The sequence below is a fragment of the Canis lupus genome, chromosome 1, assembly GCF_011100685.1.
Source record: "Canis lupus familiaris isolate Mischka breed German Shepherd chromosome 1, alternate assembly UU_Cfam_GSD_1.0, whole genome shotgun sequence".
Classification (NCBI taxonomy): domain Eukaryota; kingdom Metazoa; phylum Chordata; class Mammalia; order Carnivora; family Canidae; genus Canis; species Canis lupus.
The window spans coordinates 37,174,141-37,193,858 of record NC_049222.1 but is presented as its reverse complement, the minus strand read 5'-3'; the positions used below and the strand labels follow the sequence as shown (position 1 = coordinate 37,193,858).

Here is a 19,718-nt window from a genome sequence, read left to right as displayed (position 1 = left end):
TATGGCTCTATCAAATTTCATATTATGTATCCACAGATTGGCACGAAGCCAAAGAATCTAAGATATCTTTATGTAGATTTATGGAAGTCTTTCCTTTCATGGCTTTCTCATTTCTGGAATTTGGCCTTACAAATTCTAATCAACCTAAATTTGGATTTCTAGTTCCTCAATCACTGAGACTATTGAGTTCTATTTGGAATCCCATCCCTGTATCATGGTTCAGAAATTCTCTACAGGTAGAAATTCATGACATTCATATTGTTCACCTTGTTTCTTTTTCTTCTGTCAGAACTTATACTCATATGCTGCCTTTTGTTCAACATTTAAAAAGTGTTTTATATATTGTGCCATTTTTTTTTTTTTAGTTGTTACTTTTATAGGCAGGAGAAGTCTTGGACTGATTTTTAAACATTTGCAGGTAAGTATTTTTCCAGCATATTTTTAAAAATTTTGTAAAAGAATTCCTGATTTTGTTGTTTATTTCTAATATATTTATGTATATGTGTGTGTATATATGTACATGTATTCATACATACATACACAGTCTAGTCTATATGTCTCTTGTTAAAATTAGGTTGTTTTCTTTGAGAGTGTCTTCTAAAAGGGATAATTAGTAACCACACTAAGGTTGTTATGAGGACTAGTTTATAAAATGCCTGTAACAAAGTAGTAGCTGTGACTTTAAGATAGCCAACAATTTATAGCAGCTGAATTTCCTTGGTCTTTCCATTTTCAAGATGAAATTTATTGATCTTAAAGATAGTTTATGTTCATAGAAGCAGCAACAGTTTTATATAATATTGGACTAATCCATACACTGACCCCAAAGTATTTGCCAAATATATTTTAGACTATCCTGCAATCTCCCAATAATTATTTGCCTTACCCATTTCTACTTGTACTTTTTTTTTTTTTGAGATTTTAAAATTTATTCATGAGAGACACAGAGAGAGAGGCAGAGACATAGGCAGAGAGAGAAGCAGGCTCCATGAAGGGAGCCCAACGTGGGACTCGATCCCAGGTCTCCAGGATCACGCCCTGGGCTAAAGGCAGGCGCCAAACTGCTGAGCCACCCAGACGTCCCACTACTTGTACTTTCTACTCCAGCTGTAATATACCTTGGTGAAGACTGGGTTTGAGTGGAGGATAGTTGGACATGTACAAAAGGCAATACAAGTGGAAGGATCTGGCAGAGAGTTATGCGAGAATAGCTGAATGAGATATGAATGACAAGTATAAAGATGACTTTGAAGAGTGACATATGGCATGGTCAAGAAAGATTTATTTTAGTAATATTTTATTACAGTTGTATGAAAAATTCTAACTAAAAATTATGATAAATGAAATTTTACTATTTCTAGGTCAGTGGCAATTGTTGTATGGTGATATCATATGATAATGGAGAAAGTGGGGCCCAGAGAGGCTTAGCAAATAACCTAAGCCCACACACAATGCTAGCCTGTGGGAAACACAGGCTGTGGGAAACACCTTCTTTGGGCAGGTGACATGATTTGGCACTAGGCAGGGCATGGAAATTTGGTAAGTGAATTATAGTATTCCATACATGAACTCTAACTCTAGGACTTCATAGATGAGGAGGAGTTTATGCTGTTTGCATGAGATCTGGGATATCCAGGACTTAGATATTGAGCATCTGCCTTTGGCTCAGGTCATGATCCCTGGGTCCTGGGATCGAGTTCCGCATCAGGTTCCCCGCAGGGAGCCTGCTTCTCCCTCTGCCTGTGTCTCTGCCTCTCTCTCATGAATAAATAAATAAAATATTAAAAAAAAAAGATCTGGGATTTTTCTGTATTATCAGTGAGAAGGGAATTGACAGAGAATGAGACAAAATAGAGAAGTGAATTGATACTCTCTTTACTCCAAAGGATCCTTCTCCTCACATTCTCTCATCCTGCCTCCCTACTCCTTTCTCTTCAGAGCATTCATTTAATATGTTCCATCAGCCAGAATGACCTAAAGTTTTAACACCATCAAGGAGGATATTCAAACCAAAATAAAAAGCATTTTTTCCCCTCTTGGATCAAAACCAGTTGTACCAGATGGAGGAAAATAATCCAGGAGTAAATATTACTGCAGTTTCTTGTTCCATCTCCCCAGTACCTGATCCTCCATCATTTACCAGAGAGTTAATGGGAGCAGAAATGAAAGTGCTTGCTGCTTTTAGAGGATTTGTTCATGTCTCCTAGAAGCAGAATGAGGTTCTAATTTTAGGGAAAGTTGGAGAAAATATTGTTGCATGCTCACACAGTGGGGAGGGAAAAAAGTTATGAACATTTTTTTTTTCAAAAGGTGGTAAAACAACTACAGTCTTAACAATGTTCTTTGGTGCTCCTATAGAGATAACATAATCAGCTGGATAAAGCATTAGTTTAAACAAGTATAACATATTTTATGGTGTTTAATTTGGAGATATAAAATGCATATACTGGAAATTTTATGCTTCATTAAATGTTTCTTTGTGTAAAGATAATGCTCCTGAGTATTTGGGATGTGAGTGTCAAATGAGGAAAAGGTTTACAAATTGGATTTGTAGAAAACCAGAGAATGGATGGATAGCTTAATGAGGCAAGAAAAGTATAAGGAGATTTCAACTTTCTGTGCCAGAGAAGGGCTCAGCTGGCCGGTCAGGTCTGACTAGCTGGGCTTCCACTGGGTGTGAGAGATGGCTCTGTGTCTTTGTAATGGCACTGGTGCCAGTGCTTCTGGACAGGAAAGCTCATTAAAATGTTCTATTATTCCAAGATCATCCTCAACTTGAATATTGTTATCTGGAAAATTTTCTGTTTTCTGCTCCGATGGTGGGATCCTGGGCTGTGTCCAGCTAGCTCAGAGCTGTATTATAGCCAGTATATGCTGAGTGAGAAGCTTGACAGTTTCAGTCCTATGACCTTCGTGTTTTTAAATGTTAAATCATAATGTCACATTAACATAACATAGAGCTTTATCCTGAATTTTAGTTAATTAAACCATAGAGGATTAGAGGAATGGTTATGATGAAATCATTTCCTTTTCAGTTTAGTCGTAAAAGGCTCTATATTATGTCCACGAGCAAAGACAAATTTAATCATTTCACCTATGATTGCTAAAATTTCTGGATGTTATATTTGTAGATTTTATGAACTATTTGTACCTTTGTAAAAGTTAATATAATATTTAAATTCATGTCTTTTGTCATAAATTACCAATTTATTACCTTCTTCATTTGATTGAAATCACTAAAAATCTATCTATTTGATGAGCATGACAACCATTACCCAGAACAATTCCTGAGCTGGAGAAATTTTGAACTCCCATACACAGAAAACTGTATTTGGGGTTACACTGGTTTTTTTTCCCACAATCTTAGGTTCAGAAATATTCTTAATATCTATTGAATTCTGAGGTTGGACAAATTCTGAGTATTGAGTACAAAAATACGTTGGTTTAAAGTGTTGCTTTAACATTTACTAGTTCAGAATAATTATGAGGAAGTGTTGAGCTAATACATGTGAACATTCTTTGTAAATGGATGTCATAATTATTTTGTATTAAAAATACTGACAAGGTTTTGTCATTGGCTTATTTATGTTTATCATTTTTTTAGTGATACTTCACATTTATTTGCAATGAAGGAGTATCCCATAAAATTTTTTATTAGAAAAGCACTTTACCCTTGAGCTGTATATATATTTCTGCAAAGGCTTCAGTCTTCACTTACTAATCTGTTTAGAAATTTGAATCTGCAGTTTTTACTTGATGATACTTTTTGATTATGATTAAATGAGGTTTTGTTATTTTTCAGAGAGATGCACTTAGAATTCATTAGTGAATCAATATAATTAGGTGTGAGGAATATAGAGAGACATAATCCAAATCAAACTTAAAAAAGGGAACTCTTTTAGGTACTCTGCTATTACAAAGGTGAAAAAATACTATGAAAATAAAAATGTATTAATTTCATTAAATGTCACATTTTAGTATTGTTTGAAACCTTATTTTGGTATTAGCCATTGAGAGAGGATGTCTATAACTTTCCTTTCCTCATTTAGGAAAATAAAAAACCCTAATAAATCAGAATAGGTGTTGGGTTCATTTATTCAACCCATTTTACACACAATTTTGAGGTTCCGTTATCCACCTGGCATTGTGATAAGTGCTGGGAAACAATGATGAAAAATTCACAGCTCTTGAATTTAAGAGATTTATATTCTAGCTGAGGAAAATAAAAGGCTTATCATCAAGGAAGGAATATAACAGAAACCTGAAAATCTATGCACAGTGTAGTGGAGGAAATTTGTCCCTGTAATAATTCAGGAATGGAAGAGGGGTTGGGAAAGTTTTATGGAGGGGGTAGTATTTTAAACTTGGTATTTAAAGAAAAACAGGATCTTCCCTCATTATTTTTCTTCTGTAATTATGAAAATAAGAGCAACACAATTATTCTTAAAAATCTGTCTGATGTGAATCCAAGAGGAAATTGGTGCTCTGACTTTACCTTCTATGAGTGAGAATTATGGTTTTATTGAAGTGACAAGGGAAAAGCCAGAGTCTGGGGATTCAAAGGCATTTAGTATTTAAGCTTTTTGTGGTAGGTCTCCTGGGAGTCCTGTGGTGGGTGACTGAGTTGTAGAGTTTCTGGTGAAGGAATGCTGAGGGAGAGCGCTGGAGGGGCAGCTGGTAAGAAATGTGGAAATGAGGACTTCAGGAGACAGAAGGGCAGTGCTTCTGGGGTGGTGAGTAGGGCCTTCTTTCTTTCACCACTCCAAAGGGAAACCCTGTGTTATACTAATCGATCCCCATTTTTCCCTCCACCCATCCTTTGGCTAATGTAGTAATGTACTTTCTGTCTATGGATTTGTCTATTCTGAATGTTTCATATAAATGGAACCATACAAAATGGCTCCTTGTAACTGACTATACATGCTTCAAGCTTCATTCATAGTTTTATTGCTAAGTAACAATTTGTTGTATAGATATACCACATTCAATTTATTCGCTCATCGGTTGATGGACATAGGGGTTGTTTTCACTTTTTGAATGATGCTGCTGTGAACTTTTGTGTAGACATATGTTTTCACTTCTTTTATTTATTTGTTTGTTTTCACTACTTTTGGGTATATATCCAGAAGTGGAATTGCTGAGTCATGGTAACTCCATGGTTTACCTTTTGAAGAACTGCCAAACTTTTTCAAAGTGACTGTATCGTTTTATATTTCCACCAACGTTGTCGTTGTGGGAGAGTTTCAATTTCTCTATATCTTTCACAACACTTGTTATTGCCTGTATTTTTAATTTTAACCATCCTAGGGGGTGTGAAGTGGCATCCCATTATGGTCTTGATTTGCATTTCTCTAATGACTGTAACCGATAGGTAATATTGAACAACTTTTCTTTCTTCTTCTTTTTTTTTTTTTTTAGATTTTTAAATTTATTTATTCATGAGAAACACAGAGAGAGAGAGAGAGAGAGAGAGGCAGAGACACAGGCAGAGGAAGAAGCAGGCTCCATGCAAGGAGCCTGACGTGGGACTGGATCCCGCCCGGGTCTCCAGGATCACATCCTGGGCTGCAGGCCGGCGGCAAACCGTTGCGCTACCGGGGCTGCCCCTTGAACAACTTTTCATGTGCTTATTGGCCATATGTCAATCAGAAGATCATGTGTGAGTGTCTCTTCTTGAAGAAATATCTATTTATATCTCTGACCATCTTTAGTTAGGTTATTTGCCTTTCAGTTGTTGTTGTTGTAAGAGTCCATGTTTTTTAAAAATCTACTTCTGGTGGCTATACAGATAAATACTACCAGCTATACCGCGCTGGTAGGCAGCTGACACACCTAACTTGGGCTGAACATTGAAGTCTTTACTTTGAAATGCATGAATTGGTTTTGTATAGTACTTTGTTGTAAACAAGTAAGGCGATATGGTTTAATGGTGATTTAATGGAATTGTCTGTTAAATACATTTATCTTCCTTGGCCTACTATTACCAAGTTCTATTTTTCTGAGCACCACCAGTAAATATAAGTGCCCTTTGAGCTTCTTTCTTCAGATCACCTCTTATCTTAAACTACATTCTTCCTTTGAAGGACTGTCTCCATACTTGTGATGATATAGCCCTAGCTCTAATCTCTCTTCTGGACTGATCCATTATTCTATTGTCTATAAGACTTTTTCATCTGGATGTCCTGTAAGTACTATAAACTCAATATATCCAAACCTCAACTACTGGTCAACCTTCACGAAGCTTTCTTTTCCCCTGTGTTCCTGATTTAAAGACACTAGCTCAGTCACTTAAGTATGTGGAAGCATAACTTCTTAGGCTGAGCTGATTGCATGATGAACCCTTGAGGTATGCCAAGCATTTCCTAGTCCACATCCTTAAGAGATTTTGATTTAATTGTTCTAGGATTGGCCAGGGAATAAGAATTTTACAATTTCCCCAGGTGCTTTTGATAACCAGCTGGTTTGGGAGATCATTGTAAGAGATTCTATAAGTTGAAATGTTTTAGTTCTCTCCCCACTCTGCCTCCAAACTATCTCTTTTTATTTTCTGTTACCTCTGTTACGTTTTGGTTCTTTGGCGTTTCAGTGGTTTTTTGCATGATCTAACTCCTTTGTGTCCTTTCTCTATTCAATACTTCCTCCATGCTCTTGCCAGAATTATCTTTCTAGAATACAGATTGGACAGTGTCGCATGTGCAAATAAAAATTCTTTGATGATTTCTTATTTCCTGTAAGATAAATCTAAATTTCTTATTATGACTTTGAGGCTCCTAACAATCTGTCAGTCACCTACTTATGTCTGCACTTCTGCCACTCCCTGAAAACAGTCTATGTTTCAGCCACCCAGACTCTTATTCCCCCCAACATTTTATGGAACTTTTTGATAGTGCTATGCCCTTTTCTTGGATTTGTGTCACAACTGTGCCAGTCTTAGATCTGCAGTGAACCATGCTACATTATTCCATTGGCTTTGGTGGAATAATATGAAAGCCAATCAGAAGTAGCTTCTTCAGATAATTTATATTTATTATACAATTCTTAAATACAACAAATGATTATATAATATAAAGCTATTGGATTTATTGAAACCAAACCTTCTGATTGATGCACAACACTCACACATGCACATACCTATTTCTTTGGATTAGGGATACAGAGGATTAGTATCTTAATCTCCATGGGTGTCTGTCATGGTCCATTAGTGGCATTGTAGGAAAGATCTTTTTCTTTTTCTCTGGCAGCTGCCGAGGCCATCAGTGGTGATTGGATTCTGTGTGAAGGCTTTCATTAGAGCTTCTGATCAGAGACTTATCCTTCCAGCATTAGCAGAGGGAGGGAATAGTATTCACTCCTTCAGCTGGAGTATGTCATATTGAGCTATGAAAATAGCACGCAGTTTAGTGAACTCACATGGTTTGGTCACATATATGATTAGTGCACATGCTGTCTCCATTGCCCCCATTCAATGGTTGTGATTTTTATATAGATTTAAGTTGGATGACTCTAATGTGTTGATCCAAGGTATAATTTGTATGCATTTGGCTCTGATGAAGCTTCAGTTTTATTTATATGTACATTAAGCAATCCAGACATGTTGCTTCTGATCAGATGTGGTATCCTTCACTGGACACAGGCAACTTTCATGAGTTTATATCGACAAAATGCTAAATCAGTACTGAGACTTAGAGCCATAATTCAAAATTATAAACATTCTAAATACCTTTGTATTTGTTTAATGCATACTTATGTGTATCTCACATGTTTGATACCTACATAGCCTAAGTCCTCCAGCCTTCTATGATAACTCTTTTTTGAACCATTTATTTAAAAATGCTTGAGTTCTCAATGGACATACCAAGAGATTTTACTTATTTTTGTAACCCAGAACCACCTTTCCCATGGGGTATGACATACTGCTATTGTTTACCAGTGTCCACATCCTTTCCCTGTGGGTGAATTATTCTTCTTTGGCCTGCTGAAGAAGAATATCTTTGTCATATGGCTTATTTTGACCAATAGAACATAAGAGGAAATGGTGTTGCTTTGTGCACTCTTTTCTCTCAGCCAAGAGATTACTATTGATGTTCCAAATAGTAACTGCTCTGTCTGATGATCCCAGCATGAAGATGATGAAAATGTGAAGAATGGCCCTGACTTAACCAGTCTACAGTGAATGCCACCATGGGCAAGAAGTAGACTTTTGCTCTTCTATGCCACCTGATAACTTGGGTATTTATTATCATAGCATGTCCTATGATCTAAAACAATGCTAGCATTTGGCAAATTTTCATTAAATGGTTGATGAATGAATGAACTCTTGAGCAAGGCACTTTCCAGGTGTCTCAACTTAGTATACTCATACTCTCTGTGTTCCCATCTTCATTGTATTTCTGGACTAGTGACTTTGTAGCCTAGGTTAGAAATGCACCATTGTCTTCAAACAACATTTTTTCTAAAAGACATTTGAGGAAAAAAAAAAACCACATTATTTCACGAAGGAGACATGTAAATAATATAGAACATAACACAAACCTCACAGGAATTTTTAAAGGAAAAATACAAGCCTTCCAATAATTTTCATGACAGTGGGGTACTGGATCAAGCTATGTTTCTGAAACCCCTTGAAAAGATTGGAGAAGTCTTGATAATCTTTGAGTCTCTGTTTTCTCTTCTCTAAAATACAGTAATTAGATGAGAGTAGTCAAAGACCCTTTAGGAGGGGCTACATGGTGTAAACAGCAGTGACCTAGGAACCAGCAGCCTTGGGCTCCAGTGTCTGCTTTGCTCCTAAATATGCATAGGACTCTGTCAAGTCATTTAATTGACTAGAACCTCTGAAAAAGATGTACTCACACAACTGCTATCTGTCCTACTGGATTTTATTTTTGAGGAATAAAAGATTTGAAAGTACTTAGAAAATTATTAAGCTTTAATTATAATTAAAATTATTAATTATAAAATTATTATCATTCCAATTGAAAATTGATAGGAAATTCTTGCAATCTTTTCAAATTTGAGGATTTCATTGATGTTGTAATTCCACTGGGTGGCAGTATTTCACTTGTACTCTACTATGATCCTATAGTTGGTGCATAAGCTTAAAGAAAAAAGTTTAATCACAATCTCATTCTCTACCAAACCTTATCTTTCCACTTTCGCATCCTCTGTATTCCCTATCTCCCAAAACAATTCTGAAAAAGACAGTTACCATTCATTTAAAAAAGATTTAATGACATAAATGTGAAGACAGTCACTCCAAGCAGTTTATCCAGAACTTTTGCTTCATTTGGGAAGAAGTGTTAAGATAGCTTAATTTTGCTTAGATGTAAGCAAATTACTTTAATGTAGGTAATTAAAACCAGTTAAAAATCACCTACAAAAATCTTGCAGTTGGCTTTTTTTGGTGAATGCTTTAAAAATGATTTTTTTTTTCAATAAACTCAGGTAGACATTTTTGATTGATAATACCATGGATGCTTATTTTATCCTCTGTATCATAAGATCATAAGGTCGTTATGCCAATTCCTTTGATGTCTATTGGAAACATTCATCATGGTTCCATATCAGTTAACTTTATGCCAGAATTTCTTAGAGAATAAATACTGCAAGATGGGTTAAATAAGACAATTACCTTTATAAAGCTTGGTAAGTGATTCCTCGCTTACTCCTGTTGATATTGAGGCCTCAATGTAAGTGGTGGGCAATGTAAGTGATGGGCAAGATCTACTAGCATGGTCTTGTCCCGTAGCATGGAAAACATAACAGTTCTTTAGCAACATAATAGGATGCTAGTTTTCATTTGTAAGGAGATCATTGATGAAATTTTTAAATGTCCGAAATTATTTCATTCTGTACCAGAGAAAGCAGCTACTTTGAAAAAATTAGGCTGTTTATAAAACTTGATATAGAGAAATATTCATTTTTAAATGGTGATATTTGATAGCAAATTTTAATTTTGTGCCAAGTAAGTCTTTGCTGTTTTCAGGGAGAGAAAAAAAAAAGTTAAAAAAATGGTTGTCTAAATTTGAATTGATATGTAAATGAAAATTTCATCTCTTTCTCTGATGGCCATAATTATAAAGCACAATTCCTTTTTCTAGTATACATAATATGATAAGCTGTATGCATTGTGTGCATGAGCATTGAAAGCATTTTTTTGAGGAAGATTATTCATAGCCTTGCATTTATTCTCAAAGGAACTTAGGACACACAGAAAGTAAAAAAGAACGTTGATGGTTCACCATCATTACATATTTTTAAGTAGCTTTAAAATTGCTTTAGAAGTCTTACCTCATCAAATAATAGTCCTCATTTATATGAGGGGAAAAATGGAAGAACAGCACATCTTGGTTTGAGTAAAGAATTTTAGAAAAATCTCCCAGTGTTTTGGTCCACAAATTAGAAAGTGACAGCTAACTAATAGATGAGATAGGTGGATTCATGCAGTTGAACAACTGAGCCTAATGTACTCTGATTGATGAACCAATACAACATAAGGGAGAGTGCAAGTGGCTTTTTACACACACACACCCACACACACACACACAGCCACTTTTTACTTTATTCTAGATCTTTTCCTGCTAAATCTTTATATCGGTAACCTGGGAAGCATGCTTATCAAATTTCCTGATAAGAGATAACTGGGAGAGATAGTGGCTATTTCGCTTGAGAGAAGCAGTATTCAAAATATGAAGTCCCCAAAGTAGGAATAAACCAAAAAGAAGAAAATACAAGTCAAGTCTTATATTTGTGTTAGTAAGTTATTTTATAAAAATAGAGAACTAGAGAAATTTGTCTTGATAACAATTCAAAGTGAAAAGATTTGGGAGTTTTGATTAGTTTTGATTTTAGGGAGACGAAGCTGGCATTGTTTGGGAAGAAATTGGTCAGAATTTATAAAGTCGGTGAGTTGCCAGAAAAATCAGTGGCCTTGTCTTTGGAACATGAGCCCATGTGGAGTTACTGTTATTGTAGTCTTGTCTTGAAACATACATGTCTGAACAAAGCTGTTTTAAAACAATTTGAGCTCATTTTGGAATATACCTGTTTTGTTAGTGTACAGTTTGCAAAAAGACAAGAAAGACTGGAAGAGATGTAAGAGGGGAAAATGGCAGTTAAGAGTTCTTATTGAACACGAGCTGTGGTAGGTCATCTGTTAAATCCTTCATATGGATTATCTAATAGAATTCCCTTACAACAACCCTGTGAGGTAGATAGTACTAGGATTCCTTTTTCGCAAATGAGACCACGGAGGCAGATATTGCTTACGTGAATTTCTCATTACTGTTTACAGACAGTAAATAGTGTGGCTTGGAATGGAGTCCCAGTCTGGATCATGAGCCCCTGCATTTAATTGCTCTACTATACTGCCTTCTAGAAGAGAAGTATTATGGAGCCAGTAGAGGAAAGATTTAACAGAGAGTGGTCACTATCTTTATATGCTGTAGGCAGGTAAAGAAAGATGAAAAATGAATCTGACAGGGGATAACTTCATTTCAAGTTTTTTTCAGTGACTTGTTGAGGGCAGATGTCAAATTGTAGTGCTCTGAAGAATAAATATTGAAGGAGGGTGTATTTGGTGAGGACAGGGCTAGTCAGGGGAAAGATAAAGTTATAAGAGATCATGGCCAGGCAGCCAACAGGAAAACTGGAAGCAGAGGCATGGGGAGTTTTATGGCTAGAAATGGAAGGACATTTTCTGTTACAGTAAAGAGGTTCTACAAACCAAACATATCAGGAACTATACAAATAATCTGTTCTCTTTTCAACTGTCTTTTGGGAAGTTTCAGTTTTTCAACATAAAGTACACTAAAATGGTTTTAGTTTTGGGGCACCTGGGTGGCTCAGTCGGTTAAGCATCCGACTCTTGGCTTCTGCTCTGGTCATGATCTCAGGGCCAAGAGGCTGAGCCTATGCTGGGCTCTGTGCTCAGCAGGGGAGTCCACTTGAGATTCTCTCCCTTTTCCTCTGCCCCCTGCACCCGACTCATGTGTGCGCGCACACACACACACACACACACACACACACTCTCTCTCTCTCTCTCTTCCTCACTAAAATAAACTTTAAAAAATGATTTTAGTTTTACTTTTGATTTATTTAAAGATACTTTACAGTTTACCCAATACATGCATTGGGTACTTTTGAATGAAATTAGGTAAAGACATTGATACCTTAAGAAATGTTGTTTTTCCTCTAAAATGGTTTGCTAGAGAAAGATGACATGCTTAGACTCATCACAATTACTCTCAGTGGCCTAATTAGCATTTTTCCCTACCCCGACCCCCACTTTTCTTGTCTAACAGAATCTTGATTTACTTTCATAGCACTGGGATGGATCGTTATTACTTTAATCTGTGTGGTGCTCTTATTCCCCCGAGCTAGCAGTTGGTCTAAGGATAGCTGTGTTACCTAGTTCTGGTTAATGAGATGTAAGAAGTCTTTCAAGTTAGGCTCCTAGGAAAGCTTTCACTTTTCTCATGAAGAGGAACAGAGACTCTGCCCTTTCTCATGGCTAGGAAGTGGAGTGTCCAGACATGATGCCTAGGGGTCAACCTTTGAACATGAGCCGACAAGTATGACAACAAGGTCACTATGTGAAGGATGGCAAAGCAGACATTTAGAAAGCACTTAGTGTTACATCAGTTCTGGGCTCCTCTTGTTATGTGAGAGATAGACCTGTATTCACTCAAGTCACTGTTGGTCAGATTTTGTGTTGCTTGCATCAAAGTCCTAAGACCAGCAAAATCCTTCTTCAGCTGTTTCTTATAAGGATGTGGTTTATGGTTATGGTAATGTTTAAGACCATCTCTCTGATCAACCCTCATTACAACCTGTAATGTCTCATTAAAAGGGTTGAAAACAATATGGCTTATCCATTTCAGAAACAATTTAGTCTTTAAAAATTATATTTGACCACTCTAGCCTGTATTTCAGTTAGTTGTGCATTTCTAGTTTCTTTCAAGTAACTAGAGTAGTGCCTGCATTATGTTTGCATCAACTCTATAGTATCAGAAAATATTTGTGCTGTGAAAGAAACCAAAGCATAAAGACATTAGAGATGGTTTTCACTTCAGAACTAGATCAGTTCAAGGGAATGTTTTATTAAACCCTTTGTCTCACATTCTAGAAAATCTTAATTGAAGAGAGATATTGTACCTAAACATTTACTTACTATGAAACTGCTGAAATGTGTGTCTCTCTGGTTAGCATGAGGTTAAATGTAAAATAATCCTCAATGTTCTTCCGAGTTCCCGGGATGAATAGGATTATTTTGTGTTCTTTGCATCTAAACGTTCACACTCTTGAAATATGGCTGCTAGGGAAGGTTATCACCTTCTGACTCGGCATTGTTTGGCTTAAAGTACGCAAAGATAGGTGACATGGGAGCTTTTGTAGTGGGCATAAAGGTATGAAAAATGAACTAGTGAAAACTGGTTGGAAGGATTTTCTATCTATAGTGAGTCTAATACTATATAGATGCTTTATCTATTTTTAGAGTGTGACTTGGATTTGTGTTCAGATGATGAAACACAGTGAAATTTCTAGTCAATTCTAAGAGTGCTATGGAGAGAAAAATTGACCTACCAATTTAAAAACAACGAAAGTCTAGACACTACCATAAAAATGGTTTAAATGACAGTGGGGAAAATCAACATTAAACATTATTAGCGCAATAAACAAAAATTTATTAAACACATGAATAAACATCTCTGCATGTGACATAGAAAGTAAATGCAGTATCCAGGAAATATATCCAATTATCCAGAGATGGAGCATTTTAATATGCCTATCTTCTTGTTTAAGCTCTTGAGTCATGGCATAATTAGCTACCAAAAGATTTGATCGCTTCAAATCAGATGGTCAAATCTTTGGCTTTGCTCTTGACTATCACCACATTAAGTGAATTATTAATATTTTAGTCTTGGTGCTTTGAGTCAAGCCTAATAAGAGCTATCTAAGGTTCAGATTTTCCTTTAAAATTATATAAGGAGAGCTCTGTTACTGTATTTAATTTTAAATCGAAGTGTAAGTTCCGGTTATGCCATTGTTTGGGATACTTTTCAAGAAAAGCTTCAATCCTTGAGATGCTTTCCATTTTGAAATGTGTGTATCATCATGAATCACTAATTAATGTGAATCTTCCACGTTAAAAAAAATCAGACTTCTTAAATAATAGCTAGAGAAGTGGTATCTCTATTCTCTGCTTTTCCAAGTCAGTTGTTTTACAGTGCTTGCTTTAGAATTTGGTAAGTAATATGAACCCACCTAGACTCTATTAGGTCATCACTTTACTCACTGGGATAAACAGATTTGTTGCTATTATCTATTTTCTGCTTTGAATCATACTCATTCATACATTGCTGTGCCCTCTGCTATGTATCCAGAACATACCCTGGTGTCAGTCACAACTTGAGGGTCATCCCCTCCATCACAAATCCTTTCTTGGTAATTCTGGCTCATACCGGTCCAACCATCCCCATTTTTCAGCCATCTACATCCATGTACACTTTGGGAAACTATCATAGGCTTCTTTCCTAGTGAGCCAGTTGCTCCTTACAATACATTTCAACATAACATTCCAGTCACCATACGTTGAAAGTGGCATCAGAAAGGAAACCTATTTGCCATTCTTGAATATTCTATTTATGTGTTAGTACTTTATCATGTGGTTTTACAATTATTTTCATAACTTAAGGTAGCTTTGTTTCATTCACTAATTGCTTTGTGTAATCTTTGTCTAATGAACAGGGTTTATTCATTGTGGGAATCATATTTTCAGTTTCATTTGTCAACCTCACTTTACTGCAGGACTGGATATATAAGCTCTCAATAATACTTGGATATGAACTGGATTAAACTCTAGAATATTTCATGTATATATGAGTGCATTAGTCTGCTTAGGCTGCTATAGCAAAGTATTAAAGACTGATGACAAATAACAAAAATTAATTTTCTCACAGTTCTGGAAGTTGGGAGTCCCAGATCAGAGAGCTGTCAAATCTGGTGAGCACCCCTTCTGGCTTGCTGATGGCTGCCTTCTCACTGTGTTTTCATGTGGTCTTTCCTTTAGGCCTGCATAGAGAGACATCTCTGGTGTCCCCTCCCTTTTTTGTGAAGACATTAGTCCTATTGGGTTAGGGCCTCACCCTTATGATTTCATTTAACTTTAATTACTTCTCTGAAGGCCCTATATCTAGATACAGTCCACCTTGGGGTTTAGAGCTTCAATGTATAAATTTTGGGGAGAACATAATTTAGTTCATAACAATGAGATATTACATATTGATAAATCTTTTAAGAAAAGAACTATTGAATTTTTCTTTTTCTAGAAGTTCTTTTCCCCCCCTCATATATTTTTTCAACCTAGCTTGATGTAAGCCTCCCTTTCACCCATATCTTTCTGTAATCATTTAAGTTTCCCCTTCTAATGTTTTCTGCTTTGTATGGTTGGGCAGGTGTTAATTTTTTTCTTAAAATTCTTAGCTGGAACTGATCAAGGTTTTTCTAGGAATTTACTTAAAAGATTCCCTGTGGAGGCTTGGCAGAGAGTGGGTCCAAGGTTAAGCTTTATTAATCACTCCTGCTGTTCCTCTTTTTTGCACACTGCAAGCTCACCTTTGAGAGGTCCAACACATCATATCTGGCTACCAGACAGCTGTCTCAAGGACTTTTGTGGATTATCCCATAGAGTTTGAAGCATGTATCAATGGTCTTAAGTCTGATTATTAATGAGAAAAAAATGAGTCAAGGCCTATTATGGACAAAGGTATGAGCCTGCTGACTTAGAGTTTCATCAAGTAATTGTCTTAGGCTGAATGACTCATTTTTGACTAAAAGGGTTAGGTAAGTTTCTATGTCCCTATGTACTGAGAGGATGATATTTATGTATTCCACATTTCAACTTGTCATTTGCCATAAAAATTGCAAGCATCATTAATCATCAGTCTTGTGCTTTGAAAGACAATCACACAGACACACATGTATACACAAGTGCATGCATGCATGCACATGCGTGCATACACACTTGCATGCGTGCACACACACACACACACACCTGAGCTAGGTGTTTGATTTATTACCATAATCACCGTGTCACATTTGATATTGTCTTTCTTGGTTCTCTAGACTCTAGCCTCCTTAACAAATAATATTTTCATATCTTTCATAGCAAAGTGTTGTTATCTCTAATTCCTGTTTTTATCATTGCTAAGTGGGCCACTTACTTGTGTTTGTACTCATTATTATTTTTAATCAAAACCCTCAGAGCTCTTCCTGAATTTATTGGATTGTTTTGTGTTGGATTTTTCTTAGGAGTTATTTCAGCTTTAACTATGTAAACCTCCTATTATTTTAGTGGAATACAATACAGGAATGGGGCTTTGTCCCCTTTTGCCTGAGTTAGTATCGAATTTTCTTCATATCCCCAGGTAGTCATTGATTTCCTAGTCTTCATTTGTCAGATAACATTGTTTTTGCCATTAGCAGGAAGTGTTGTCTACTTACATTTTTCATTTAATATTTGTGCATTTCTTTAATGAAATAAGATAAAAATATTTAAAAATATTCTATTGAAGTTGTATTATTTATCATTTTCTTATTAGAGCTCATTGTTTTATTTCTTAACACTTCATTCTGTTATGCATGTGCAGGTTCTGAATATAGATATTTATTTTACTATATAAATGTAATCAGTCCCTATTCCTAAAGATTTGGGAGTTTGGAACCTCTCTAATTTGCCTGTGTAAGCAACGAAGGCTTACATCCTCATGGTCGTCCTTGACTTTGGTTTCCTGCTTCCACTCTGCTTAGCAGATGTGCCTTCTTGTGGCACTGCTTAGGCTACCCTATTCTACATCAAGTCAATGTAGGCAAGGAATCCAGTTTTGTTTTTTAAAGATTTTATTCATTTATTCATGAGAGACAGATAGAGAGAGAGAGAGAGAGAGAGAGAGAGGCAGAGATACAGGCAGAGAGAGAAGCAGGCTCCATGCAGGGAGCCCAACGTGGGACTCCATCCTGGGTCTCCAGGATCACACTCTGGGCTGAAGGCGGCGCTAAACTGATGAGCCACCTGGGCTGCCCAGGAATCCAATTTTTAAATAAATTTTTATTCTTGGATTATCTTCTCTCCACACAAGAAATTGATGTGAATGTCATAGATTATATTGAGAGTTGGAGAAAGGGAGAAGAGAGGATGTTACAGAAGGGCAGACAGCTTCATATTAAATACCCAAAATGCCTTTACCTGCTCTTTGGTGTTCTCATCACCAGCTTGTTCTGATTATCTGCTTCACCTTATGTAGTTTACCAGCTAAGTCTTCTCTTTCCTCTTTCTCCATCTTACCTTTCCTTCTTAATCTTCACATCCTTTTCCCCCATCCTCTCTTTCCTTGATTTCATCTGAGTCCCCTAGTCTATAAAGTAGTTCAGCTGTCTCCCATTACTAGCCCCAAACTCAGCTATTTCTACCATTGCATATTGCAATTCATCAAACTGAACAATTGGAACAGTCTACTCTCAAGAGGCATTTGGTTGAACAAAAATATTTCTTTGTGTTTTATTTTGTTTTGCATTTGCCATTAGAACCGAATATCAAAATGCCAAAGAGTTGGCAATGATTATACCTTGTTTGTACAACTTTATGCACCAATAGCTTCTGAGGTAGTAACAGCTGGGGCATGAGAGAGATTTGATTTGGGTGAATTACTAGCTAGAGATTAATGTGTCAGGTTCAGATTTTATGTTCATGTGCTAGAAATCAAACCTTCAAAGCAATTAAACTACAAGGAGGATAGATTAAAATAAAATAACATGAATAATAATTAGAATTTTAATTTTAAGTGGACTACACTATCCAGTAGATTTTGCTTATGCAATATAATTTCAAAACTTCTAACTTTGTAAAAAGTAAACTTACTTTAAGCTGAATTTTCAAACTCATACAACTATTCGAAGTCATGTGTTGGTTTCTTACTCTTTGGTTTTTATTGGAGTGTCAGGGAGCAGGCCTCTTCTTTCTTCACATTTCTTCACTTTATTTTAACTTACCTACTTTGCCTTGATGAACAAATAACATGATGGCCAAATTTGCTAAAGTAGGTGCTTAATGTTAATTAAATCAACCCTTTCTGCCAATAAGAGATCAGTTTATCCTACTTCAGTGAGCTGTTTGTATGTTTATTTATTTTAAATTAATGCTAATGAATAACTGGCAAAGGCTAGCTCTAATCTGGACAGATAATTTACTCGTACCTACTCTCCCCCCCCCATTCATTCTCCTGCCACAAAGTTATTCCTTTAACCTTGTACAGCACAGCCAACTGGCTCTTTTATAAGGGTAGATGAGAGCTGGAAAAGTTAACTGAACTTCTAGTCATAAATCATCACTGTGGCATTAAACAGTGTGTTATATATATTGTATTCTTAGGCCAGTCTTCTGGAACAGAAAATGAATTGGAAGCCTAAAAATGTTCCAGTCTTTCTGGAAAAAATAAAACAAAAACACCCAAGAGTTATATGTTTATTAAACTTTTTATTTTGAGGTAATTGTATATTCACAAGCATTTATTAGAAGTAATAGGGAAAGATACTGTGTTGCTTTTATTATTTCCCTCAAGGGTAACATTTTCATTACTACAAGGATCTCCAGGTTACTCTTATAGCCACGCCCACTTCTCCTCCTCCACCAGAACCCTAGGCAACTACTAATCTGTTCTCTATCTCTATAAATGTTTTCATTTCAAGAATGTTATATACATGGAATCTTACAGTATGTAATTTTTTGAGATTGTCATTTTTTCACTTAGCATAATTCATTGGAGATTCACCTAGGGTGTTGCACACATCAATAGGTCAGTCATTTTTATGGCTAAATCATGGTGTTGATGTATTATAATTTGTGAAAACATTCACATACTAAAGGACATCTGGGTTGTTTCTAGGTTATTTAATGAATAAAACTACTGTAAGATTCTTCTACAGGTTTTTGTGTGGATAAAAGTTTGGTTTCTCTGAGATAAAGGCCAGGAGTAGAGTTGGGTTGTATAGTTCTTCCAAGTTTAATGTTTTAAAGAAATCGCTAAACATTTTTCCAGAGTGATTGTACTCTTTTATATTCTATTAGCAGTGTATGAGTTATCCAGTTTCTCCCAGCCTTGTATCCAGCATTTGGTGGTGTTATTATTTTTTATTTTATAAAAATAAAAAAAAAATTATAGGTGTATAGTGATCCTCATTTTGGCTTTAATTTGCATTTTCCTTAAGACAAGTAATATTGAACATCTTTTCAAGTACTTATTTGCCATCTGTATATCTTCTTTGGTGAAATGTCACTTCTTATCTTTTTCCCAATGCTAACTGGATTTTTGATTTACTTACTGTTAAATTTCGAGAGTTAATATTCTGGATGCTAGTTCTTTGTTGGGGCATATATGATTTGCAGTATTTTATTCTAATCTATAACTTGTATTTCTCCTAACAAAGTCTGTTGCAGAACAAAAGTTTATAATTTTGATGCAATCAAATTTATACATTTTTTTTGAATTGTGCTTTTAGTGTGAAGTCTTCTAACTGAATACTAATTTTTTTTTCCTATTTGCTTTTCTAAAAGTTTTAAGTTCCACCTTTTATATTTAAGTCTACAATCCATTTTTAATTAATTTTTGTATAAGATGTAGAGGTTGAGTCATCCAATCCATTAACATGGTATGTCTCACCAT

At 35.8% G+C, this 19,718-nt stretch overlaps 1 protein-coding gene across 1 annotated transcript in view; it reads left to right on the top strand.

Moving 5' to 3' along the window:
- The window catches only part of EPM2A (EPM2A glucan phosphatase, laforin), a 97,088-nt gene that overhangs the window by 8,001 nt on the left and 69,369 nt on the right, over positions 1-19,718 (top strand). Inside the window, 2 exon segments of the mRNA XM_038526264.1 lie at positions 4,326-4,327; positions 7,402-7,418. Of these exon segments, the coding sequence (XP_038382192.1) occupies positions 4,326-4,327; positions 7,402-7,418 (19 nt within the window).